We start from the raw sequence: 27,990 nt of genomic DNA on the forward strand, positions 1-27,990 counted from the left end.
CACAGACACTCATAAACACACACTTTAATGGATACCCAGCACACACACACAGACACTCATAAACACACACTTTAATGGATACCCAGCACACACACAGACACTCATAAAACACACACTGGGCTGTGATCCATCACTCATCGAGTCCATGGAGGCTGCAATAAGACTGAGCACTACGCATACTAGTGTGTGTGAATGTGTGTATTTGTTTGTTTGTGTGTGTGTGTGTGTGTGTGTGTGTGTGTGTGTGTGTGTGTGTGTGTGTGTGTGTGTGTGTGTGTGTGTGTGTGTGTATGTGTGTGTGTGTGTGTGTGTGTGTGTGTGTGTGTGTGTGTGTGTGTGTGTGTGTGTGTGTGTGTGTGTGTGTGTGTGTGTGTGTGTGTGTGTGTGTGTGTGTGTGTGTGTGTGTGTGTGTGTGTAGTGTGTGTGTGTGTGTGTGTATGTATGTTTGTGTGTGTGTGTGGTGTGTGTGTGTGGGTGGGTGGGGTTTATCGTTGATACAGTAACAGTGATGCTATCTCTCACTAATGTGTTATTGTCCTGGACATCCCCCCTACACACTTGCTAATAGGGTGCTAAATCACAGCAGGCAGTAGTCACCATTAATACTGTATTATTCAGTGCACTACCTCTGACCAGAGCCCTATGGGCCCTGAATAGGGAATAGGGTGCCATTTGGGACAGATCTCCAGTCTCTAACGACAATAACAATATGTCATTTGTTTATGATGGTGATTAAATGTAAAATACCATTAAAGCTCTTTGTGGACGAGTTATCATTGTATTGTTCGGTGATGAGACCTAATGATAAGATTGCCTACGCTGCCATTTCCCCTGCGCATTGAAACGCATGGCTAACTGTAAGTTGTCTTGGATAAAAGCATCTGCTAAGTTACCATGTTATTATATTAAACATATTATGACTCACTATATAATATGAAGTTTCTCTAGCTTATCAGGAGTCTCCACTAAACAATGAAATGGACTCTGTGGCTGACCTGTATGTGACCTGCTCTGCCTTGTTTTAACGGTGGAGTAGAGGAGAGAGGAGGGGAGTTGATTAGAGGAGAGGGGGGAGTAGAGAGGAGGAGAGGAGAGAGGAGAGGAGGAGAGGAGAGAATTAGAGGAGAGAGGAGGAGAGGAGAGAGGAGGGGAGGAGAGGAGAGAATTAGAGGAGAGAGGAGGAGAGGAGAGAGGAGGGGAGGAGAGGAGAGAATTAGAGGAGAGAGGAGGAGAGGAGAGAGGAGGGGAGTTGATTAGAGGAGAGGGGGGAGTAGAGAGGAGGGGAGGAGAGTAGAGAGGAGGGGAGGAGAGGAGAGAGGAGGGGAGGAGAGGAGAGGAGTAGAGAGGAGGGGAGGAGAGGAGAGAGGATGGGAGAGAGAGGAGGGGAGGAGAGGAGAGAGGAGGGAGGAGAGAGTGTGCGCAAGGCGTGTGGGCATGTGCGAGCGTGCGTGTGTGTGTGTGTGTGTGTGGGTGGGTGTGGTTTATCGCCTATACAGTAACAGTGATGCTATCTCTCACTAATGTGTTATTGTCCTGGACATCCCCCCTACACACTTGCTAATAGGGTGCTAAATCACAGCAGGCAGTAGTCACCATTAATACTGTATTATTCAGTGCACTACCTCTGACCAGAGCCCTATGGGCCCTGAATAGGGAATAGGGTGCCATTTGGGACAGATCTCCAGTCTCTAACGACAATAACAATATGTCATTTGTTTATGATGGTGATTAAATGTAAAATACCATTAAAGCTCTTTGTGGACGAGTTATCATTGTATTGTTCGGTGATGAGACCTAATGATAAGATTGCCTACGCTGCCATTTCCCTGCGCATTGAAAACGCATGGCTAACTGTAAGTTGTCTTGGATAAAAGCATCTGCTAAGTTACCATGTTATTATATTAAACATATTATGACTCACTATATAATATGAAGTTTCTCTAGCTTATCAGGAGTCTCCACTAAACAATGAAATGGACTCTGTGGCTGACCTGTATGTGACCTGCTCTGCCTTGTTTTAACGGTGGAGTAGAGGAGAGAGGAGGGGGAGTTGATTAGAGGAGAGGGGGAGTAGAGAGGAGGAGAGGAGAGAGGAGAGGAGGAGAGGAGAGAATTAGAGGAGAGAGGAGGAGAGGAGAGAGGAGGGGGAGGAGAGGAGAGAATTAGAGGAGAGAGGAGGAGAGGAGAGAGAGAGGGGAGGAGAGGAGAGAATTAGAGGAGAGAGGAGGAGAGGAGAGAGGAGGGGAGTTGATTAGAGGAGAGGGGGGAGTAGAGAGGAGGGGAGGAGAGTAGAGAGGAGGGGAGGAGAGGAGAGAGGAGGGGAGGAGAGGAGAGGAGTAGAGAGGAGGGGAGGAGAGGAGAGAGGATGGGAGTAGAGAGGAGGGGAGGAGAGGAGAGAGGAGGGGAGGAGAGAGTGTGCGCGTGCGTGTGTGCGCGTGCGTGCGTGCGTGCGTGTGTGTGTGTGTGTGTGTGGGTGGGTGTGGTTTATCGTTTATACAGTAACAGTGATGCTATCTCTCACTAATGTGTTATTGTCCTGGACATCCCCCCTACACACTTGCTAATAGGGTGCTAAATCACAGCAGGCAGTAGTCACCATTAATACTGTATTATTCAGTGCACTACCTCTGACCAGAGCCCTATGGGCCCTGAATAGGGAATAGGGTGCCATTTGGGACAGATCTCCAGTCTCTAACGACAATAACAATATGTCATTTGTTTATGATGGTGATTAAATGTAAAATACCATTAAAGCTCTTTGTGGACGAGTTATCATTGTATTGTTCGGTGATGAGACCTAATGATAAGATTGCCTACGCTGCCATTTCCCCTGCGCATTGAAACGCATGGCTAACTGTAAGTTGTCTTGGATAAAAGCATCTGCTAAGTTACCATGTTATTATATTAAACATATTATGACTCACTATATAATATGAAGTTTCTCTAGCTTATCAGGAGTCTCCACTAAACAATGAAATGGACTCTGTGGCTGACCTGAATGTGACCTGCTCTGCCTTGTTTTAACGGTGGAGTAGAGGAGAGGGGGGAGTAGAGAGGAGGAGAGGAGAGAGGAGGGGAGGAGAGAGGAGGGGAGGAGAGAATTAGAGGAGAGAGGAGGAGAGGAGAGAGGAGGGGAGGAGAGGAGAGAGGAGGAGAGGAGAGAAGAGGGGAGGAGAGAATTGAGGAGAGAGGAGGAGAGGAGAGAGGAGGGGAGTAGAGAGGAGGGGAGGAGAGGAGAGAGGAGGGGAGGAGAGGAGAGAGGAGGAGAGGAGAGAGGAGGGAGGAGAGAATTAGAGGAGAGAGGAGGAGAGGAGAGGAGAGAGGAGGGGAGTAGAGAGGAGGGGAGGAGGGGAGGAGAGGAGAGAGGAGGGGAGGAGAGAGGAGGGGAGGAGAGGAGAGAGGAGGGGAGGAGAGAACTAGAGGAGAGAGGAGGAGAGGAGAGAGGAGGGGAGTAGAGAGGAGGAGAGGAGAGGAGAGAGGAGGGGAGGAGAGGAGAGAGGAGGAGAGGAGAGAGGAGGGGAGGAGAGAATTAGAGGAGAGAGGAGGAGAGGAGAGAGGAGGGGAGGAGAGGAGAGAGGAGGAGAGGAGAGAGGAGGGGAGGAGAGAATTAGAGGAGAGAGGAGGAGAGGAGAGAGGAGGGGAGGAGAGGAGAGAGGAGGAGAGGAGAGAAGAGGGGAGGAGAGAATTAGAGGAGAGAGGAGGAGAGGAGAGAGGAGGGGAGTAGAGAGGAGGGGAGGAGAGGAGAGAGGAGGGGAGGAGAGGAGAGAGGAGGAGAGGAGAGAGGAGGGGAGGAGAGAATTAGAGGAGAGAGGAGGAGAGGAGAGGGAGAGAGGAGGGGAGTAGAGAGGAGGGGAGGAGGGGAGGAGAGGAGAGAGGAGGGGAGTAGAGAGGAGGGGAGGAGAGGAGAGAAGAGGGGAGGAGAGAATTAGAGGAGAGAGGAGGAGAGGAGAGAGGAGGGGAGTAGAGAGGAGGAGAGGAGAGGAGAGAGGAGGGGAGGAGAGAGGAGGGGAGTAGAGAGGAGGGGAGGAGAGGAGAGAGGAGGGGAGGAGAGGAGAGAGGAGGGGAGGAGAGAGGAGGGGAAGAGAGGAGAGAGGAGGGGAGGAGAGAGGAGGGGAGTAGAGAGGAGGGGAGGAGAGGAGAGAGGAGGGGAGGAGAGAGGAGGGGAGGAGAGGAGAGAGGAGGGGAGTAGAGGAGATAGGAGGGGAGTAGTGGAGATAGGAGGGGAGTAGAGGAGATAGGAGGGGAGTAGAGGAGAGAATTAGAGGAGAGAGGAGGAGAAGAGAGAGGAGGGGAGTAGAGAGGAGGGGAGGAGGGGAGAGGAGAGGAGAGGAGAAAGGAGAGGAGTAGAGGAGAGAATTAGAGGAGAGAGGAGGAGAGGAGAGAGGAGGGGAGTAGAGAGGAGAGAGGAGAGAGGAGAGAGGAGGGGAGTAGAGAGGAGAGAGGAGAGAGGAGGGGAGGAGAGGAGAGGAGGAGAGGAGAGAGGAGGGGAGTAGAGAGGAGAGAGGAGGGGAGTAGAGAGGAGAGAGGAGGGGAGTAGAGAGGAGAGAGGAGGGGAGTAGAGGAGAGGAGAGAGGAGAGAGGAGGGGAGGAGAGGAGAGGAGAGAGGAGAGAGGAGGGGAGGAGAGGAGAGGAGAGGAGAGAGGAGGGGAGGAGAGGAGAGAGGAGAGGAGAGAGGAGGGGAGGAGAGGAGAGAGGAGGGGAGGGGAGTAGAGGAGAGAGGAGAGGAGAGGAGTAGAGGAGAGAAGAGAGGGGAGAGGAGGACCTCTTAATTACCCTGAGAGAAGGGGTCTGTCCTGACCTCTTAATTACCCTGAGAGAAGGGGTCTGTCCTGACCTCTTAATTACCCTGAGAGAAGGGGTCTGTCCTGATCTCTTAATTACCCTGAGAGAAGGGGTCTGTCCTGACCTCTTAATTACCCTGAGAGAAGGGGTCTGTCCTGACCTCTTTTGTACCCTGAGAGAAGGGGTCTGTCCTGATCTCTTAATTACCCTGAGAGAAGGGGTCTGTCCTGATCTCTTAATTACCCTGAGAGAAGGGGTCTGTCCTGATCTCTTAATTACCCTGAGAGAAGGGGTCTGTCCTGATCTCTTAATTACCCTGAGAGAAGGGGTCTGTCCTGACCTCTTTTGTACCCTGAGAGAAGGGGTCTGTCCTGATCTCTTAATTACCCTGAGAGAAGGGGTCTGTCCTGACCTCTTAATTACCCTGAGAGAAGGGGTCTGTCCTGATCTCTTAATTACCCTGAGAGAAGGGGTCTGTCCTGACCTCTTAATTACCCTGAGAGAAGGGGTCTGTCCTGACCTCTTTTGTACCCTGAGAGAAGGGGTCTGTCCTGATCTCTTTTGTACCCTGAGAGAAGGGGTCTGTCCTGATCTCTTAATTACCCTGAGAGAAGGGGTCTGTCCTGATCTCTTAATTACCCTGAGAGAAGGGGTCTGTCCTGACCTCTTAATTACCCTGAGAGAAGGGGTCTGTCCTGACCTCTTTTGTACCCTGAGAGAAGGGGTCTGTCCTGACCTCTTTTGTACCCTGAGAGAAGGGGTCTGTCCTGACCTCTTTTGTACCCTGAGAGAAGGGGTCTGTCCTGACCTCTTAATTACCCTGAGAGAAGGGGTCTGTCCTGACCTCTTAATTACCCTGAGAGAAGGGGTCTGTCCTGACCTCTTAATTACCCTGAGAGAAGGGGTCTGTCCTGACCTCTTAATTACCCTGAGAGAAGGGGTCTGTCCTGACCTCTTTTGTACCCTGAGAGAAGGGGTCTGTCCTGACCTCTTTTGTACCCTGAGAGAAGGGGTCTGTCCTGACCTCTTTTGTACCCTGAGAGAAGGGGTCTGTCCTGACCTCTTTTGTACCCTGAGAGAAGGGGTCTGTCCTGACCTCTTTTGTACCCTGAGAGAAGGGGTCTGTCCTGACCTCTTTTGTACCCTGAGAGAAGGGGTCTGTCCTGACCTCTTAATTACCCTGAGAGAAGGGGTCTGTCCTGACCTCTTTTGTACCCTGAGAGAAGGGGTCTGTCCTGACCTCTTTTGTACCCTGAGAGAAGGGGTCTGTCCTGACCTCTTTTGTACCCTGAGAGAAAGGGTCTGTCCTGACCTCTTAATTACCCTGAGAGAAGGGGTCTGTCCTGACCTCTTTTGTACCCTGAGAGAAGGGGTCTGTCCTGACCTCTTTTGTACCCTGAGAGAAGGGGTCTGTCCTGACCTCTTTTGTACCCTGAGAGAAGGGGTCTGTCCTGACCTCTTTTGTACCCTGAGAGAAGGGGTCTGTCCTGACCTCTTTTGTACCCTGAGAGAAGGGGTCTGTCCTGATCTCTTTTGTACCCTGAGAGAAGGGGTCTGTCCTGATCTCTTTTGTACCCTGAGAGAAGGGGTCTGTCCTGACCTCTTTTGTACCCTGAGAGAAGGGGTCTGTCCTGATCTCTTAATTACCCTGAGAGAAGGGGTCTGTCCTGATCTCTTTTGTACCCTGAGAGAAGGGGTCTGTCCTGACCTCTTTTGTACCCTGAGAGAAGGGGTCTGTCCTGATCTCTTTTGTACCCTGAGAGAAGGGGTCTGTCCTGATCTCTTTTGTACCCTGAGAGAAGGGGTCTGTCCTGATCTCTTTTGTACCCTGAGAGAAGGGGTCTGTCCTGACCTCTTTTGTACCCTGAGAGAAGGGGTCTGTCCTGACCTCTTAATTACCCTGAGAGAAGGGGTCTGTCCTGATCTCTTAATTACCCTGAGAGAAGGGGTCTGTCCTGACCTCTTAATTACCCTGAGAGAAGGGGTCTGTCCTGACCTCTTAATTACCCTGAGAGAAGGGGTCTGTCCTGACCTCTTAATTACCCTGAGAGAAGGGGGTCTGTCCTGACCTCTTAATTACCCTGAGAGAAGGGGTCTGTCCTGACCTCTTAATTACCCTGAGAGAAGGGGTCTGTCCTGACCTCTTAATTACCCTGAGAGAAGGGGTCTGTCCTGACCTCTTAATTACCCTGAGAGAAGGGGTCTGTCCTGACCTCTTAATTACCCTGAGAGAAGGGGTCTGTCCTGACCTCTTAATTACCCTGAGAGAAGGGGTCTGTCCTGACCTCTTAATTACCCTGAGAGAAGGGGTCTGTCCTGACCTCTTAATTACCCTGAGAGAAGGGGTCTGTCCTGACCTCTTAATTACCCTGAGAGAAGGGGTCTGTCCTGACCTCTTAATTACCCTGAGAGAAGGGGTCTGTCCTGACCTCTTTTGTACCCTGAGAGAAGGGGTCTGTCCTGATCTCTTTTGTACCCTGAGTAGACCTCCTGGCCCATACCACGCGTCTGGTGCTCTATGTATTACAGCGGAAACTGTGACATAGTACACACAAACGTATTTGGAGCAGATGCAGCCAAAGACCGCTTTTTTATCGCTTTTTTCCTTTAAAATAATGATTTTTATTACATACAGTTGGGAAAGTAAATATGCTTGTAAAAACATGCACTTTTATGAGGATAATTATCTCCTTAAATAAAAAATACGTTTTACAATCATCTCTGTGTGGCAAAGCAGGAAACAGACAGAAAGAGTTTCTGTTAAAGTTCTCTAGACAACGAGAGTCAAAGGGAAGTATCAGTGAGCTTCAATAAACCATTAAGTACAGTGCCATCAGAAAGTATTCACACCCCTTGACTTTTTCCACATTTTGTTGTGTTACAGCCTGAACTTTAACATTGATTAAATTGAGATGTTGTGTCACTGGCCTATACACAATACCCCATAATGTCAAAGTGGAATTACGTTTTTTCAAAATGTTTACAAATTAAATATTTAGAAATATAAATGAAAAGCTGAAATGTCTTGAGTCAATATGTATTCAACCCCTTTGTAATGGCAAGCTTAAATAAGTTCAGGGGTACAAATGTGCTTAACAAGTCACATAATAAGTTGCATGAACTCACTGTGCAATAACAGTGTTTAACATGATTGTTGAATGACTTCCTAATCTCTGAACTCTACACACACAATTATCAGTAAGGTCCCTCAGTCGAGCAGTGACTTTCAAACACAAATTCAACCACAAAGACCAGGGAGGTTTTCCAATGCCTCACAAAGGGCACCAATCGGTAGATGGGTAAAAGAAAAGGAGACATTGAATATCCCTTTGAGCATGGTGAAGTTATTAATTACACTTTGGATGGTGTATCAACACACCCAGTCACTACAAAGATACAGGCGTCCTTCCTAACTCAGTTGCCAGAGAGGAAGGAAACCGCTCAGGGATTTCATCATGAGGCCAATAGTGACTTTAAAACAGTTACAGAGATTAAACTTATTGTAGTTACTCCACAATACTAACCCAATTGACAGAGTGAAAAGAAGGAAGCCTGTACAGAATAAAAATATTCCAAAACAGGCATGCTGTTTGAGACAAGGTACTAAAGTAACACTGCCAAAAATGTGGCAAAGCAATTAACTTTTTGTCCTGAATACAAGGTGTTATGTTTGGGACAAATCCAATACAACACATTACTGAGTACCACTCTCCATATTTCAAGCATGGTGCTGGCTGTTTCATGTTATGGGTATGCTTGTAATCATTAAGGACTGGGGAGTTATTTAGGACAAAAAGAAACAGAATGGAGCTAAGCACAGGCAAAATCCTGTAGGAAAACCTGGTTCAGTCTGCTTTCCACTAGACACTGGGAGATGAATTCACCCTTTCAGCAGGACAATAACCTAAAACACAAGGCCAAATCTACACTGGAGTTGCTTACCAAGAAGACAGTGAATGTTCCTGAGTGGCCGAGTTACAGTTTTGACCTAAATCTACTTGAAGATCTATGGGAAGACATAAAAATGATTATCTAGTCAACAACCAATTTGACAGAGCTTGAAGAATTTTGAAAATAATAATGGGCAAATATTGTACAATCCAGGTGTGGAAAACTCTTAGAGACTTACCCAGAAAGACTCACAACTGTAATCGCTGCCAAAGGTGCTTCTACAAAGTATTGACTTAGGGGGGTGAATACCTCTAAGGGGCCAAATGGGGCTATCTTCTGTATACCACCCTTACCTTGTCACAACACAACTGATTGGCTCAAACGCATTAAGAAGGAAAGAAATTCCACAAATTAACTTTTAACAAGGCACGCCTGTTAATTGAAATGCATTCCAGGTGACTAACCCATGAAGCTGGTTGAGAGAATGCCAAAAGTGTGCAAAGCTGTCATCAAGGCAAAGGACGGCTATTTGAAGAATCTGAAATATAAAATATATTTTGATTTGTTTAACACTTTTCGGGTTACAGCATGATTCCATATGTGTTATTTCATAGTTTTGATGTCTTCACTATAATTCTACAATGTAGAAAATAGTAAAAATAAAGAAAAACCCTTGAATGAGTAGGTGTGTCCAAACGTTTGACTGGTAGTGTATGTACATTTCTTTTGGGGGGGGGGGTACAATTTCTAAAAACATATTTGCACTTTGTCATTATGGGGTATTGTGTGTAGATGGGTGAGAAAAAATCTATTTCATCCATTTTGAATTCAGGCTGAAACACAACAAAATGTGGAATAAGTCAAGGGGTATGAATACTTTCTGAAGGCGCTGTAATGTACAATTACATTATAAAACACGTGTTTATGTTGTAAGCCATTTCAGTGGGAATAAAAAAAAAAATCTAAAACGGAATACAGTTTTGGAGACAAAAAACCCTGCTCTGCTCGAATATGTCCATCAATCAAACATTTCTAAAAATCTCCACTCAAATATTGTATTCCAAATATCTGTCAAACTTCATTATTCGGGAATTGCTCATCAGTCAGTAATTTAGTCAGTCATACTGATGTCATCGGTCGCTTCCCGCTGACATCATCAGCTATCGCAGCCGTTATCCCTCAGAAGCCTGCGGGTCGAACCATCATGGTAGTCATGGTAGCCATGAGGCTGGGGCCTTTCCAGTAGTACCACTTGATGCCGTTGTAGCGGACCACGTTGGAGACGCCAGCGTAGTAGATACCGTTCAGGTTGGAGGGACCACACGCCTCAAACCACCAACCTAGTGGAGAAAAGAAAGGTCAAGGGGTTAGAGATCAGGGGTCAGGAATAGAGAGGGCAGAGGGACCACACGCCTCAAACCACCAACCTAGTGGAGACGGTAGAGGTCAGGGGTCAGGAAGAGAGAGGGCAGATGGACCACACGCCTCAAACCACCGACCTAGTGGAGAGGGGAGAGGTCAGGGGTCAGGAATAGAGAGGGCAGATGGACCACACGCCTCAAACCACCAACCTAGTGGAGACGGTAGAGGTCAGGGGTCAGGAATAGAGAGGGCAGAGGGACCACACGCCTCAAACCACCAACCTAGTGGAGACGGTAGAGGTCAGGGGTCAGGAATAGAGAGGGCAGAGGGACCACACGCCTCAAACCACCGACCTAGTGGAGAGGGGAGAGGTCAGGGGTCAGGAATAGAGAGGGCAGAGGGACCACACGCCTCAAACCACCAACCTAGTGGAGAGGGGAGAGGTCAAGGGGTTAGAGATCAGGGGTCAGGAATAGAGAGGGCAGAGGGACCACACGCCTCAAACCACCGACCTAGTGGGGAAAAAGGAGGTTGTGTGGTCCAAAGGTCATACAAAGGGATTTCATGTAGGTTTATGAACAACTTTACAATAGGATGAAATAATGGGTGAAACGGGGAAAAGACAGAGGATGGAAAAAGAAGGTGGTGAAAATAAAGTGAGAGGAAAGTAAATAAATAGAAATCATATTAAGTAGGATGAGGGAAGGATAAGAAAAGAGAGAAAGAAATAGAGGGGGAGGAAATAGGAATCACAGCTCAGAGCCTGTACCTCCAGAAGCCATCTGGGAACACTTGCAGGAGCAGCGGTCGTTGTCTCGGTCCTTGGTGCTGAACTGGGTCCCGGGCTGGGTCAGACTACTGGTGCGTCCAGCAGTACCACTAAACCCCTGGGCATGGAGACTGGGAGAGGGAACGGACCAGAACTGTCAGCACATAGCGCCCGTTTTTCCAGACCCCAGATAAAGCCGGTTCAAATCAAATCAAAGTGTATTGGTCACGTACGCAGATTTGCAGATGTTATCGTAGGTGCAGCTAAATGCTTGTGTTTCTAGCTCCAACAGTGCAGTTAAACCAAGCAGGATGAGCCATGACTAGAATACAGTATATACATATAAAGTGAGGGAAACAGTATGTAAACATTATTAAAGTGACCAATGTTCCATGACTCCATGTACATAGGGCAGCAGTCTCTAAGGTGCAGGGTAGAGTACCGGGTGATAGCCGGTCAGAACAGTGACTAAGGTTCAGGGCAGGGTACTGGGCGGATGCCGGCTAGTGGTGACTGTTTAACAGTCTGATGGGCTGGAAATAGAAGCTGATTCTCAGTCTCTCGGTCCCAGCTTTGATACACCTGTACTGTCTTCGCCTTCTAGATGGTAAAGGGGTGAACAGGCCGTGGCTCGGGTTGGCTGAGGTCCTTGATGATCTTCTTGGCCTTCCTGTGACTTAAGGGTGCTGTAGATGTTCTGGAGGGCAGGCAGTGTGCCCTGGTGATGCGTTGGGCTGTCCGCACCACCCTCTGGAGAGCCCTGCGGTTGCGGACTGTGAAATTGTCGTACCAGGCGGTGATACAGCTTGACAGGATGCTCTCAATCGTGCATCTGTAGAAGTTTGTGAGGGTCTTGGGGGCCAAGCTGAATTTCTTCAGCCTCCTGAGGTTGATGAGGCCCTGTTGCACACTGTTTGTGTGAAGGGACCATTTCAGGTTGTCAGTGATGTGCACACCGAAACTAACAGGTCTGTGAGAGCCGGAATTCTTACTGTTTGGAAGGTGATGAAATACTTATGTCATGCAATAAAATGCAAATGAATTACTTAAAAATCATACAATGTGATTTTCTGGATTTTTGTTTTAGATTCCGTCTCTCGCAGTTGAAGTGTACCTATGATAAAAATTACAGACCTCTACATGCTTTGTAAGTAGGAAAACCTGCAAAATCGGCAGTGTATCAAATACTTGTTCTCCCCACAGAATGCCTTTCATAATATTTCCCCTAATGTTATTAGCCTACCTCCTCTCTCTCTGTTGTTGCGTCATTCCTTCCTCACTTTCAACTGTTAAATTAAATAAGCTTCGTTGTCCTTATCTCCATCATTCTAATGACATCCTTAAATAGTACAGGACTAGAATTAGATGCAGAAGGCTTTCACTTCCCTTCACGAGGATTGAATAGTTATGGGGTCTGAATAACTTCTGTAGCCCACCGCCATCGCGCGTTCGCTCTTCTTTCAAACTACCCGTGAGTTCTATTGGTTGCTGTATTTAACATTCAGCAAAAAAAGCTTGAGTCCCTCTTCGAATAGTCTATTGGTATAAGAAATGCAAGAACAAATGTATGTCCAGCAAACTATTCTAGTCTAGCTTTTCCTGCATGGGACTCCAAGAGCTAAGGAGCGGTTTTTAAGGAGAGGCTTGCGGAGCGCAGGTGCTTGTGTATTGCGCAAGAGACCGAGGCTATACGTTAGAAGCTCATTATGCATAACCCATCATTAATTAGCTAAATATAAGGCTAATAGTGCATTGAATTTATTACCTGAAAGAGGTAGGCTAGGACATCTATATACAGGGCTATATATCAGTCTAGAACAGGATTATCTATTAATGGAAGTATACACTACCAGTCAAAAGTTTGGACACACCTACTCACTCAAAGGTTTTTTCTTTATTTTTACTATTTTCTATATTGTAGAATAATACAATAATAATAATAATAGTGAAGGTCCCCTGTAGCTCAGTTGGTACGCTTGCAACGCCAGGGTTGTGGGTTTGTTTCCCACGGGGGGCCAGTATGAAAAGTCCATGCACTCACTAACTGTAAGTGGCTCTGGATAAGAGCGTCTGCTAAATGGCTACAATGTAAATGTAATAAATGCGTTCTGTGGAGTGATGAATCACGCTTCACCATCTGGCAGTCCGACGGACTAATCTGGGTTTGGCGTATGCCAGGAGAACGCTACCTGCCTGAATGCATAGTGCCAACTGTAAAGTTTGGTGAAGGAGGAATAATGGTCTGGGGCTGTTTTTCATGGTTCGGGCTAGGCCCCTTAGCTCCAGTGAAGGGAAATCTTAACGCTACAGCATACAATGACATTCTAGACGATTCTGTGCTTCCAACTTTGTGGCAACAGTTTGGGGAAGGCCCTTTCCTACTTCCCTATTTGCATTGACCCTTTTTATTTGGGTCAATGCACATTTTTCTGTTTTGCACTGGCTCCATGTACACTCACTGGGCTCTACCCACACATACTACACTGACACTCCAACACACACAATCACACACACACACACACATGCATATTGACGCCACATGCACACACACACACTCTTTCACACTCTTCGCATACACTGCTGCTACTTTGTTTATTATCAATCCAGATTGCCTAGTCACTTTTACCCCTACTTACATGTGCATTTTACCTCCATTACCTCAACTAGCTCGTACCCCTGCACAGTGACTTGGTACCGGTACTCCTTGTATATAGTCTCATTACTACCTGGTACCCCTGCACAGTGACTCGGTACCGGTACTCCTTGTATATAGTCTCATTACTACCTGGTACCCCTGTACAGTGACTCGGTACCGGTACTCCTTGTATATAGTCTCATTACTACCTGGTACCCCTGCACAGTGACTCGGTACCGGTACTCCTTGTATATAGTCTCATTACTACCTGGTACCCCTGCACAATGACTCGGTACCGGTACTCCTTGTATATAGTCTCATTACTACCTGGTACCCCTGCACAATGACTCGGTACCGGTACTCCTTGTATATAGTCTCATTACTACCTGGTACCCCTGCACAGTGACTCGGTACCGGTACTCCTTGTATATAGTCTCATTACTACCTGGTACCCCTGCACAGTGGCTTGGTACCGGTACTCCTTGTATATAGTCTCATTACTACCTGGTACCCCTGCACAGTGACTTGGTACCGGTACTCCTTGTATATAGTCTCATTACTACCTGGTACCCCTGCACAGTGACTCGGTACCGGTACTCCTTGTATATAGTCTCATTACTACCTGGTACCCCTGCACAGTGACTTGGTACCGGTACTCCTTGTATATAGTCTCATTACTACCTGGTACCCCTGCACAGTGACTTGGTACCGGTACTCCTTGTATATATTCTCATTACTACCTGGTACCCCGGCACAGTGACTTGGTACCGGTACTCCTTGTATATAGTCTTGTTCTTGTTATTTTATTGTGTTGTCATTTCCTCTTTTTTTTGGTGCAATTTGTTCTTACTTTGTAACTCTGTAGGAAAGTAAGTAAGTAAGTAAGTAAAGCCTGTTTTATTCAGTGCATGTGACAAATAACATTTGATTTGATTGATTTGACTAGGGAGAGTGGAGCAGGACTCTGTCTTCCTCTCCTCCTCCTCCTCCTCCTCCTCCTCCTCCTCCTTTCTCTCCTCCTCCTTCTCTGTTCCTCTCCTCCTGTCATTCTGTCTGGTTAGTACAGGACTCTAATGTGAGTTATACGACCTTTGTGACTTCTCTCATACTGAAGGTTACACTGTCTGTGGTGGCTCAATGAGGGATCTCTGTTACTTCCCAAATAGTACCCAATTCCCTTTAAAGTGCACCTCCTCTTTCAAGTGTTCCATACAGGAACCACACTACATGGGGCTGGAGCGTGGGCGGATGTTGCTGGAGAAAAGGGGGTGTTGGCTGGGGAAGGGCAGCTCTGGCTAGGGGGGAGGCTAGGAGAGGAGGCTTGGGAGTGGGCTGTGGAAGAACGGGAGGGCGAACTGATTTGGCTAGCTAAGGAAGTGATTTACAGATGGGGTTAAACTGTTCTGGCTATAGGGAGTGATCATTGAGAGATGGGGTTAAGTGTTACGTTGGCTACAACAGGAAGCTATAGATATAGCTTTGGCTGTAGGGAAGTCCTAGAGATGGGGCTACCTTGGCTATAGAGAAGTTATCCATAGAGATGGGGCTACCTTGGCTATGGAGAAGTCATGCATAGAGATGGGGCTACCTTGGCTATGGAGAAGTCATGCATAGAGATGGGGCTACCTTGGCTATGGAGAAGTCATGCATAGAGATGGGGCTACCTTGGCTATGGAGAAGTCATGCATAGAGATGGGGCTACCTTGGCTATGGAGAAGTCATGCATAGAGATGGGGCTACCTTGGCTATGGAGAAGTCATGCATAGAGATGGGGCTACCTTGGCTAAGGAGAAGTCATCCATAGAGATGGGGCTACCTTGGCTATGGAGAAGTAATGCATAGAGATGGGGCTACCTTGGCTATGGAGAAGTAATCCATAGAGATGGGGCTACCTTGGCTATGGAGAAGTCATGCATAGAGATGGGGCTACCTTGGCTATGGAGAAGTCATGCATAGAGATGGGGCTACCTTGGCTATGGAGAAGTCATGCATAGAGATGGGGCTACCTTGGCTATGGAGAAGTAATGCATAGAGATGGGGCTACCTTGGCTATAGAGAAGTAATGCATAGAGATGGGGCTACCTTGTCTATGGAGAAGTCATGCATAGAGATGGGGCTACCTTGGCTATGGAGAAGTCATGCATAGAGATGGGGCTACCTTGGCTATGGAGAAGTCATGCATAGAGATGGGGCTACCTTGGCTATGGAGAAGTCATGCATAGAGATGAGGCTACCTTGGCTATAGAGAAGTCATGCATAGAGATGGGGCTACCTTGGCTGGGAATGAATAGGCTAAGGGGTGTGAGACAGCCTTGGCTACAGGGACAGATGGGAGAAGGGGAATGGCTATGTGTCTTTTGGCTATGGAGAAGATGCTGCCTTGGCCTGGGAACACTGGGGGAAGGGTTGGGTGCCTTCTTTGGTTGGATGGATGGAAGAAGTTAGAGTAATTGGGTTCCCGGACTGCTCCAGAGCAAGGGTTGCATATGGATAAGGGGTTGCCTTGTATGGAGAAGGCTGGAGAAGAGGTTTCACTGGCCAGAGAAAGCTTGAGAAGAGGTTGCATTGGCCAGAGAAAGCTTGAGAAGAGGTTGCGTTGGCCAGAGAAAGCTTGAGAAGAGGTTGCGTTGGCCAGAGAAAGCTTGAGAAGAGGTTGCGTTGGCCAGAGAAAGCTTGAGAAGAGGTTGCGTTGGCCAGAGAAAGCTTGAGAAGAGGTTGCGTTGGCCAGAGAAAGCTTGAGAAGAGGTTGCGTTGGCCAGAGAAAGCTTGAGAAGAGGTTGCGTTGGCCAGAGAAAGCTTGAGAAGAGGTTGCGTTGGCCAGAGAAAGCTAGAGAAGAGGTTGCATTGGCCAGAGAAAGCTTGAGAAGAGGTTGCATTGGCCAGAGAAAGCTAGAGAAGAGGTTGCCTTGGCCAGAGAAAGCTTGAGAAGAGGTTGCGTTGGCCAGAGAAAGCTTGAGAAGAGGTTGCGTTGGCCAGAGAAAGCTTGAGAAGAGGTTGCCTTGGCCAGAGAAAGCTTGAGAAGAGGTTGCATTAGCCAGAGAAAGCTTGAGAAGAGGTTGCGTTGGCCAGAGAAAGCTTGAGAAGAGGTTGCGTTGGCCAGAGAAAGCTTGAGAAGAGGTTGCGTTGGCCAGAGAAAGCTTGAGAAGAGGTTGCGTTGGCCAGAGAAAGCTTGAGAAGAGGTTGCGTTGGCCAGAGAAAGCTAGAGAAGAGGTTGCATTGGCCAGAGAAAGCTTGAGAAGAGGTTGCATTGGCCAGAGAAAGCTAGAGAAGAGGTTGCCTTGGCCAGAGAAAGCTTGAGAAGAGGTTGCGTTGGCCAGAGAAAGCTAGAGAAGAGGTTGCATTGGCCAGAGAAAGCTTGAGAAGAGGTTGCGTTGGCCAGAGAAAGCTTGAGAAGAGGTTGCGTTGGCCAGAGAAAGCTTGAGAAGAGGTTGCGTTGGCCAGAGAAAGCTTGAGAAGAGGTTGCGTTGGCCAGAGAAAGCTTGAGAAGAGGTTGCCTTGGCCAGAGAAAGATTGAGACGGGGATACCTTGGCCAGAGAAAGCTGGAGACGGGGATGCCTTGGCCAGAGAAAGCTGGAGACGGGGATACCTTGGCCAGAGAAAGATTGAGATGGGGATGCCTTGGCCAGAGAAAGCTTGAGATGGGGATGCCTTGGCCGAGTCGGGGCTGCATTGGCTGGGTAGAAATATAGCACCACAGGCCTCTGGCTGGGGAGGTCCCTAAATGAACCCAACCCTGGAGAGGAAAACCAGTGGAGAGCCAGATGAACTCAGCATGATAATGAACCTAGCACATACTCAACGTGGTGAGATGTAGTGCTGCTCAGCGGTAGTTGGCAACAGGGATGACAGCTATTCACTAGCACCATTCAGGGGGCTTGCCACACACAGACCTCCCGAGTGGTGCAGTGGTCTAAGGCACTGCATCGCAGCGCTAGCTGTGCCACTAGAGATCCTGGTTCGAATCCAGACTCTGTTGTAGCCGGCCGCGACCGGGAGACCCATGGGGCGGCGCACAATTAGGGGAGGGAATGGCAGGCAGGGATGTAGCTCAGTTGGTAGAGCATGGTGTTTGCAACACCAGGGTTGTGGGTTCGATTCCCACAGGGGACCAGTATTAAAATGTATGCACGGTAGGGGAGGGAATGGCCAGCAGGGATGTAGTTCAGTTGGTAGAGCATGGCGTTTGCAACACCAGGGTTGTGGGTTCGATTCCCACGGGGGACCAGTATGAAAATGTATGCACTCACTAACTGTAAGTTGCTCTGGATAAGAGCGTCTGCTAAATGACTAAAATGTAGAGTAGGATGAATATAGCTCCAAGACACTGATCAGTTTTGCACACACTTAATGGATAAAGTTGGATTTTGTGTTATTTAAGGATGATCCTGGATCTAAATGTAAAGGTAAGTTCGTTACTCCTGGAGCTACACACAGCGCTACACTAATGAGCAGTTGTTTCATCACAGATAATGTCACTGTGTTAAATGGGTTACAATGGCCAACAGCCTTTTTCAAACACTCCATCAAATTCCATTTAATCTACTCTGTGTTAGCCTAAACCAGAAATTGATGTGTACCTTAGCATAAATCACAATCCTCTATTTTGAGGCCCTGAGTTGACAAAATCCATTAGTGATCTCAGCCAGGGCTTTAGTAGTGGAGAGAGAGACCACCATAGGGCTTTAGTAGTGGAGAGAGAGAGACCACCATAGGGCTTTAGCAGTGGAGAGAGAGACCAACATACGGCTTTAGTAGTAGAGAGAGAGAGAGACAACCATAGGGCTTTAGTAGTGGAGAGAGAGACCACCATAGGGCTTTAGTAGTGGAGAGAGAGACCACCATTGGGCTTTAGCAGTGGAGAGAGAGACCAACATACGGCTTTAGTAGTGGAGAGAGAGAGACCACCATAGGGCTTTAGTAGTGGAGAGAGAGAGAGACCACCATAGGGCTTTAGTAGTAGAGAGAGAGAGACCACCATAGGGTTTTAGTAGTGGAGAGAGAGAGAGACCACCATAGGGCTTTAGTAGTAGAGAGAGAGAGACCACCATAGGGTTTTAGTAGTGGAAAAAGAGACCACCATAGGGCTTTAGTAGTGGAGAGAGAGAGACTACCATAGGGTTTTAGTAGTGGAAAAAGAGACCACCATATGGCTTTAGTAGTGGAGAGAGAGAGACCACCATAGGTCTTTAGAAGTGGAGCGAGGACCACCATAGGGCTTTAGTAGTGGAGAGAGAGACCACCATAGGGCTTTAGTAGTGGAGAGAGAGAGACCACCATAGGTCTTTAGTAGTGGAGAGAGGACCACCATAGGGCTTCAGTAGTGGAGAGAGAGACCACCATAGGGCTTTAGTAGTGGAGAGAGAGACAACCATAGGGCTTTAGTAGTGGAGAGAGAGAGACCACCATAGGGCTTCAGTAGTGGAGAGAGAGACAACCATAGGGCTTTAGTAGTGGAGAGAGAGAGACCACCATAGGGCTTTAGTAGTAGAGAGAGAGAGACCACCATAGGTCTTTAGTAGTGGAGAGAGAGACCACCATAGGGCTTTAGTAGTGGAGAGAGAGACCACCATAGGGCTTTAGTAGTGGAGAGAGAGACCACCATAGGGCTTTAGAAGTGGAGAGAGAGACCACCATAGGGCTTTAGTAGTGGAGAGAGAGACCACCATAGGGCTTTAGTAGTAGAGAGAGAGAGACCACCATAGGGCTTTATTGGTGGAGAGAGACCACCGTAGGGCTTTAGTAGTGGAGAGAGAGACCACCATAGGGCTTTAGTAGTGGAGAGAGAGACCACCATAGGGCTTTAGTAGTGGAGAGAGAGACCACCATAGGGCTTTAGTAGTGGAGAGAGAGACCACCATAGGGCTTTAGTAGTGGAGAGAGAGACCACCATAGGGCTTTAGTAGTGGAGAGAGAGACAACCATAGGGCTTTAGTAGTGGAGAGAGAGACCACCATAGGGCTTTAGTAGTGGAGAGAGAGACCACCATAGGGCTTTAGTAGTGGAGATAGAGAGACCACCATAGGGCTTTAGTAGTGGAGAGAGAGACCACCATAGGGCTTTAGTAGTGGAGAGAGAGAGACCACCATAGGGCTTTAGTAGTGGAGAGAGAGACCACCATAGGGCTTTAGTAGTGGAGAGAGAGACCACCATAGGGCTTTAGTAGTGGAGAGAGAGACCACCATAGGGCTTTAGTAGTGGAGAGAGAGACCACCATAGGGCTTTAGTAGTGGAGAGAGAGACCACCATAGGGCTTTAGTAGTGGAGATAGAGAGACCACCATAGGGCTTTAGTAGTGGAGAGAGAGACCACCATAGGGCTTTAGTAGTGGAGATAGAGAGACAACCATAGGGCTTTAGTAGTAGCGAGAGAGACCACCATAGGGCTTTAGTAGTGGAGATAGAGAGACCACCATAGGGCTTTAGTAGTGGAGAGAGAGACCACCATAGGGCTTTAGTAGTGGAGAGAGAGACCACCATAGGGCTTTAGTAGTGGAGATAGAGAGACCACCATAGGGCTTTAGTAGTGGAGATAGAGACCACCATAGGGCTTTAGTAGTGGAGAGAGAGAGACCACCATAGGGCTTTAGTAGTGGAGAGAGAGACCACCATAGGGCTTTAGTAGTGGAGAGAGAGACCACCATAGGGCTTTAGTAGTGGAGAGAGAGACCACCATAGGGCTTTAGTAGTGGAGAGAGAGACCACCATAGGGCTTTAGTAGTGGAGATAGAGAGACCACCATAGGGCTTTAGTAGTGGAGAGAGAGACCACCATAGGGCTTTAGTAGTGGAGATAGAGAGACAACCATAGGGCTTTAGTAGTGGCGAGAGAGACCACCATAGGGCTTTAGTAGTGGAGATAGAGAGACCACCATAGGGCTTTAGTAGTGGAGAGAGAGACCACCATAGGGCTTTAGTAGTGGAGAGAGAGACCAACATAGGGCTTTAGTAGTGGAGAGAGGGACCACCATGGGGTTTTAGTAGTGGAGAGAGAGAGATCACCATAGGGCTTTAGTAGTGGAGAGAGAGACCAACATAGGGCTTTAGTAGTGGAGAGAGAGAGATCACCATAGGGCTTTAGTAGTGGAGAGAGAGAGATCACCATAGGGCTTTAGTAGTGGAGAGAGAGACCAACATAGGGCTTTAGTAGTGGAGAGAGAGAGATCACCATAGGGCTTTAGTAGTGGAGATAGAGAGACCACCATGGGGTTTTAGTAGTGGAGAGAGAGACCACCATAGGGCTTTAGTAGTGGAGAGAGAGACAACCATAGGGCTTTAGTAGTGGAGAGAGAGAGATCACCATAGGGCTTTAGTAGTGGAGAGAGAGAGATCACCATAGGGCTTTAGTAGTGGAGAGAGAGACCACCATAGGGCTTTAGTAGTGGAGAGAGAGATCACCATAGGGCTTTAGTAGTGGAGAGAGAGACCACCATAGGGCTTTAGTAGTGGAGAGAGATATCACTGCTGTCAAACTGCTTTTTGACTTGGCAGGTTTCATGCTGCTGCTGATGAATGGTTAGTTTTGTCCCAAATGGTACCCTATTCCCTACATAGTGCACTACTTTTGCCTGGGACCTGGTCAAAAGTAGTGCACTATGTAGGGAATAGGGTGCCATTTGGGATGCAAAAATTGTTCCTGTTTTCCTTCACTGAAAGGGGCTGTCACCGGGGCAGCGGTATTGCCACGGCGATGGATAGAGAGATGGAGTCAGGAAAGTGTTAGCTTGCCGTCCGCTGAGCTCATCACTGATGATGTTCTTCAAGACAGACATTATCTAAACTTTCTTTCTTTTACTTAGACGAAGACTGAAAGGGTTTCAAGTTTATTCAATTACTTCCACTCGTACAGTGCATTCAGAAAGTATTCAGACCCCTTGATTTTATCCACATTGTTACATTACAGCCTTATTCTAAAATTGATTAAATTGTTTATTTTCCTCATCAATCTACACAAAATACCCCATAATGACAAAGTAAAAACAGAGTTTTAGACATTTTTGCAAATAAAAAACTGAAATATCACATTTACATAAGTATTCAGACCCTTTACTCAGTACTTTGTTGAAGCACCTTTGGCAGCGATTACAGCCTCAAGTCTTCTTGGGTATGACGCTACAAGCTTGGCACACCTGTATTTGGGGAGTTTCTCCCATTCTTCTCTGCAGATCCTCTCAAGCTCTGTCAGATTGGACGGGGAGCGTCGCTGCACTGCAATCTTCAGGTCACCAGAGATATTAGATCGGGTTCAAGTCCGGACTCTGGCTGGGCCACTCAAGGACATTCAGAGACTGCATTGTCTTCGCTGTGTGCTTAGGGTCGTTGTCCTGTTGGAAGGTGAACCTTCGCCCCAGTCGGAGGTCCTGAGCGCTCTGGAGCAGGTTTTTATCAAGGATCTCTCTCATCTTTCCCTTGATCCTGACTAGTCTCACAATCCCTGCCGCTGAAAAACATCCCCACAGCATGATGCTGCCACCACCATGCTTCACTGTAGGTATCGTGCCAGGTTTCCTCCAGACGTGACGCTTGGCATTCAGGCCAAAGAGTTCAATCTCGGTTTCATCAGACCAGAGAATCTTGTCTCTCATGGTCTGAGTCCTTTAGGTGCCTTTTGGCAAACTCCAAGCGGGCTGTCATGTGCCTTTTAGTGAGGAGTGGCTTCTGTCTGGCCATTCTACCATAAAGGCCTGATTGGTGGAGAAGCTGCAGAGATGGTTGTCCTTCTGGAAGGTTCTCCCATCTCCACAGAGGAACTCTGGAGCTCTGTCAGAGTGACCATCGGGTTCTTGGTCACCTCCCTGACCAAGGCCCTTCTCCCCTGATTGCTCATTACTTTTCTATTATTTCTATGTTTCTCTCTCTGCTGTTGTGAAGGGCCCATAAGTAAGCATTTCACTGTTAGTGTACACCTGTTTTTTTATGAAGCATGTGAGTTGATTTGACTCTTGAACTTCTCTGCTGTGGGAGGGTGCATTGCATGCTGGTACCTGTAGTTTTTGTCCTCTGCGTCTATATAGAAGTGATCGTAGTGGGAGTAGGCCTCGTTCCCCTCAGCGTCCTTCAGCTGCACCTGGAGACTGTACTCCTGGGAGATGGTCAGCAGGTGTATGAGGTCATTTCCTGCCCAGTACTCTCCCGAGGGATCCCCAAAACCCTGAAACAGGTACGGTGAGAGAAAGAGGACAAACTGAATGAAGGGTCATATGACTAATGTCACTTCAGAGGGACATATGGCATCAACAGAGATGTGTTAAGATGTAAATATCGTTGTACCTTTGAGAGGGATGAAGATACATGAGGGATATTTGAGTGAAGGGAAATTATTTTGACTGAGGAAAGTGAAAAAGTAAATGTTTATATCTTCTGACAATCACTCTCTGACCTACTACAGAACGTTAGTCTCTATATACAGTGGGGGAAAAAAGTATTTAGTCAGCCACCAATTGTGCAAGTTCTTCCACTTAAAAAGATGAGAGAGGCCTGTAATTTTCATCATAGGTACACGTCAACTATGACAGACAAAATGAGAGAAAAAAATCCAGAAAATCACATTGTAGGATTTTTAATGAATTTATTTGCAAATTATGGTGGAAAATAAGTATTTGGTCAATAACAAAAGTTTCTCAATACTTTGTTATATACCCTTTGTTGGCAATGACACAGGTCAAACGTTTTCTGTAAGTCTTCACAAGGTTTTCACACACTGTTGCTGGTATTTTGGCCCATTCCTCCATGCAGATCTCCTCTAGAGCAGTGATGTTTTGGGGCTGTCGCTGGGCAACACGGACTTTCAACTCTCTCCAAAGATTTTCTATGGGGTTGAGATCTGGAGACTGGCTAGGCCACTCCAGGACCTTGAAATGCTTCTTACGAAGCCATTCCTTCGTTGCCCGGGCGGTGTGTTTGTGATCATTGTCATGCTGAAAGACCCAGCCACGTTTCATCTTCAATGCCCTTGCTGATGGAAGGAGGTTTTCACTCAAAATCTCACCATACATGGCCCCATTCATTCTTTCCTTTACACGGATCAGTCGTCCTGGTCCCTTTGCAGAAAAACACCCCCAAAGCATGATGTTTCCACCCCCATGCTTCACAGTAGGTATGGTGTTCTTTGGATGCAACTCAGCATTCTTTGTCCTCCAAACACGACGAGTTGAGTTTTTACCAAAAAGTTCTATTTTGGTTTCATCTGACCATATGACATTCTCCCAATCCTCTTCTGGATCATCCAAATGCACTCTAGCAAACTTCAGACGGGCCTGGACATGTACTTGCTTAAGCAGGGGGACACGTCTGGCACTGCAGGATTTGAGTTCCTGGCGGTGTAGTGTGTTACTGATGGTAGGCTTTGTTACTTTGGTCCCAGCTCTCTGCAGGTCATTCACTAGGTCCCCCCCGTGTGGTTCTGGGATTTTTGCTCACCGTTCTTGTGATCATTTTGACCCCACGGGGTGAGATCTTGCGTGGAGCCCCAGATTGAGGGAGATTATCAGTGGTCTTGTATGTCTTCCATTTCCTAATAATTGCTCCCACAGTTGATTTCTTCAAACCAAGCTGCTTACCTATTGCAGATTCAGTCTTCCCAGCCTGGTGCAGGTCTACAATTTTGTTTCTGGTGTCCTTTGACAGCTCTTTGGTCTTGGCCATAGTGGAGTTTGGAGTGTGACTGTTTGAGGTTGTGGACAGGTGTCTTTTATACTGATAACAAGTTCAAACAGGTGCCATTAATACAGGTAACGAGTGGAGGACAGAGGAGCCTCTTAAAGAAGAAGTTACAGGTCTGTGAGAGCCAGAAATCTTGCTTGTTTGTAGGTGACCAAATACTTATTTTCCACCATAATTTGCAAATAAATTCATAAAAAATCCTACAATGTGATTTTCTGGATTTTCTTTCTTCTCAATTTGTCTGTCATAGTTGACGTGTACCTATGATGAAAATTACAGGCCTCTCTCATCTTTTTAAGTGGGAGAACTTACACAATTGATGGCTGACTAAATACTTTTTTTCCCCACTGTAGCTTGTATATATGTAACCTACTACAGAACGTTAGTCTCTATATAGCTTGTATATATGTAACCTACTACAGAACGTTAGTCTCTGTAGCTTGTATATATGTAACCTACTACAGAACGTTAGTCTCTGTAGCTTGTATATATGTAACCTACTACAGAATGTTAGTCTCTGTAGCTTGTATATATGTAACCTACTACAGAACGTTAGTCTCTATAGCTTGAATACTCAGAAAAGATCGTTGTAATTACTTTTAAAGAGCACCTCTGCAACTAAACAGAGAGACTTATTTTTGAACATTTCAACAGATGGCTAAATATCTCTGAACTGTAACACTCTCTCTGTGGTCTCTGGCTGTCTGCTCGTGTTTGTTATGTGAATGTGAAAATACTAATGAGGTCTGGGAGCATTTACTATCTGGCCAGAAGGCCTGATATTACTGTTACGTTGGACCAGTGTTGGTTAAACATTGTGTGGTCAGTTTGGGCAGTCACACACACACACACACACACACACACAAACACACACACACAAACACACACACACACACACACGTTATCTTTCATCTACAGAGGCTCTATACTCCCAAGCTAAAACTGGGGCCAAATATTTATCAGCCACCTGAAAAAATATTGTTCTTGAGAAGAATATATTGAAAAAGCACTTTTGCGCTGCGATCACTGTCCTTTGAGAATTCCATTTCCCAACCAAACTGTGGCAATGAATCTGCTGCAGAAGGAAGGTGAGAGCTGCTCGTTCAATCAGAAAGCCAAAGCACACCCTCTCGTATCCCCAGACTGTCATTTAAGTATTTAAGGATCTCAATGAGAAACATGCATTTCCCTTCTGTGTATAGTTTCTGTATTTCATGAATATTGATGGCAGTGAGAAAATCTAAGATAGGTTTGTGTTGAGTATTGGACAACACTGTGTATGAATCCCAAATGGCACCCTATTCCCTATATAGTGCACTACTTTAGACCAGAGAATGGCACCCTATTCCCTATATAGTGCACTACTTTAGACCAGAGAATGGCACCCTATTCCCTATATAGTGCACTACTTTAGACCAGAGAATGGCACCCTATTCCCTATATAGTGCACTACTTTAGACCAGAGAATGGCACCCTATTCCCTATATAGTGCACTACTTTAGACCAGAAAATGGCACCCTATTCCCTATATAGTGCACTACTTTAGACCAGAGAATGGCACCCTATTCCCTATATAGTGCACTACTTTAGACCAGAGAATGGCACCCTATTCCCTATATAGTGCACTACTTTAGACCAGAGAATGGCACCCTATTCCCTATATAGTGCACTACTTTAGACCAGAGAATGGCACACTATTCCCTATATAGTGCACTACTTTAGACCAGAGAATGACACCCTATTCCCTATATAGTGCACTACTTTAGACCAGAGAATGGCACCCTATTCCCTATATAGTGCACTACTTTAGACTAGAGAATGGCACCCTATTCCCTATATAGTGCACTACTTTAGACCAGAGAATGGCACCCTATTCCCTATATAGTGCACTACTTTAGACCAGAGAATGGCACCCTATTCCCTATATAGTGCACTACTTTAGACCAGAGGCCAATGGGCCCACTGAGTCCTATGGGCCCTGGCCAAACGTAGTGCCCTGTGCAGAGCATAAGGTGGGATTTCCCTACTACAGCATGCACAGTAGCCTGGCCAAACAGCGCTCCCTTGGAAGTGGTTGTGATCCTGTTGCTGTTAGCTAGTCTCTCTACTACCCCCAGTACTCTACATGGTGGGATCTCTACTGATCCTGTTGCTGTTAGCTAGTCTCTCTGCTACCCCCAGTACTCTACATGGTGGGATCTCTACTGATCCTGTTGCTGTTAGCTAGTCTCTCTACTACCCCCAGTACTCTACATGGTGGGATCTCTACTGATCCTGTTGCTGTTAGCTAGTCTCTCTGCTACCCCCAGTACTCTACATGGTGGGATCTCTACTGATCCTGTTGCTGTTAGCTAGTCTCTCTGCTACCCCCAGTACTCTACATGGTGGGATCTCTACTGATCCTGTTGCTGTTAGCTAGTCTCTCTGCTACCCCCAGTACTCTACATGGTGGGATCTCTACTGATCCTGTTGCTGTTAGCTAGTATCTCTACTACCCCCAGTACTCTACATGGTGGGATCTCTACTGATCCTGTTGCTGTTAGCTAGTCTCTCTACTACCCCCAGTACTCTACATGGTGGGATCTCTACTGATCCTGTTGCTGTTAGCTAGTCTCTCTACCACCCCCCAGTACTCTACATGGTGGGATCTCTACTGATCCTGTTGCTGTTAGCTAGTCTCTCTACTACCCCCAGTACTCTACATGGTGGGATCTCTACTGATCCTGTTGCTGTTAGCTAGTATCTCTACTACCCCCCAGTACTCTACATGGTGGGATCTCTACTGATCCTGTTGCTGTTAGCTATTCTCTCTACTACCCCCAGTACTCTACATGGTGGGATCTCTACTGATCCTGTTGCTGTTAGCTAGTCTCTCTTTACCCCCAGTACTCTACATGGTGGGATCTCTACTGATCCTGTTGCTGTTAGCTAGTCTCTCTGCTACCCCCAGTACTCTACATGGTGGGATCTCTACTGATCCTGTTGCTGTTAGCTAGTCTCTCTTTACCCCCAGTACTCTACATGGTGGGATCTCTACTGATCCTGTTGCTGTTAGCTAGTCTCTCTGCTACCCCCAGTACTCTACATGGTGGGATCTCTACTGATCCTGTTGCTGTTAGCTAGTCTCTCTGCTACCCCCAGTACTCTACATGGTGGGATCTCTACTGATCCTGTTGCTGTTAGCTAGTCTCTCTGCTACCCCCAGTACTCTACATGGTGGGATCTCTACTGATCCTGTTGCTGTTAGCCTGTCTCTCTACTACCCCCCAGTACTCTACATGGTGGGATCTCTACTGATCCTGTTGCTGTTAGCTAGTCTCTCTGCTACCCCCAGTACTCTACATGGTGGGATCTCTACTGATCCTGTTGCTGTTAGCCTGTCTCTCTACTACCCCCCAGTACTCTACATGGTGGGATCTCTCCTGATCCTGTTGCTGTTAGCTAGTCTCTCTACTACCCCCAGTACTCTACATGGTGGGATCTCTCCTGATCCTGTTGCTGTTAGCCTGTCTCTCTACTACCCCCAGTACTCTACATGGTGGGATCTCTACTGATCCTGTTGCTGTTAGCCTGTCTCTCTACTATCCCCAGTACTCTACATGGTGGGATCTCTACTGATCCTGTTGCTGTTAGCTAGTCTCTCTACTACCCCCAGTACTCTACATGGTGGGATCTCTACTGATCCTGTTGCTGTTAGCTAGTCTCTCTACTACCCCCAGTACTCTACATGGTGGGATCTCTACTGATCCTGTTGCTGTTAGCTATTCTCTCTACCACCCCCCAGTACTCTACATGGTGGGATCTCTACTGATCCTGTTGCTGTTAGCTAGTCTCTCTACTACCCCCAGTACTCTACATGGTGGGATCTCTACTGATCCTGTTGCTGTTAGCTA

General features: G+C 47.2%; 1 protein-coding gene across 2 annotated transcripts in view; it reads right to left on the reverse strand.

Annotated features, from left to right (window-relative positions):
• Positions 1 to 9,505: 9,505 nt before the first annotated feature.
• The window catches only part of LOC121572231 (angiopoietin-2-like), a 140,569-nt gene continuing 122,084 nt past the window's right edge, over positions 9,506 to 27,990 (reverse strand). The window contains exons 7-9 of one of the 2 annotated variants that reach the window (XM_041884176.2): positions 22,420 to 22,586; positions 10,805 to 10,935; positions 9,506 to 10,013 (exon numbers count right to left, since the gene is read on the reverse strand). In XM_041884176.2, the coding sequence (XP_041740110.1) occupies positions 9,853 to 10,013; positions 10,805 to 10,935; positions 22,420 to 22,586 (459 nt within the window). In that variant the 3' untranslated portion in view covers positions 9,506 to 9,852. Of the gene's footprint in view, positions 10,014 to 10,318; positions 10,461 to 10,804; positions 10,936 to 22,419; positions 22,587 to 27,990 lie in introns of those variants that run through there. The other variant, XM_041884177.2, reaches the window with a different exon arrangement.

Source organism: Coregonus clupeaformis, chromosome 8 (genome assembly GCF_020615455.1).
Source record: "Coregonus clupeaformis isolate EN_2021a chromosome 8, ASM2061545v1, whole genome shotgun sequence".
NCBI lineage: Eukaryota > Metazoa > Chordata > Actinopteri > Salmoniformes > Salmonidae > Coregonus > Coregonus clupeaformis.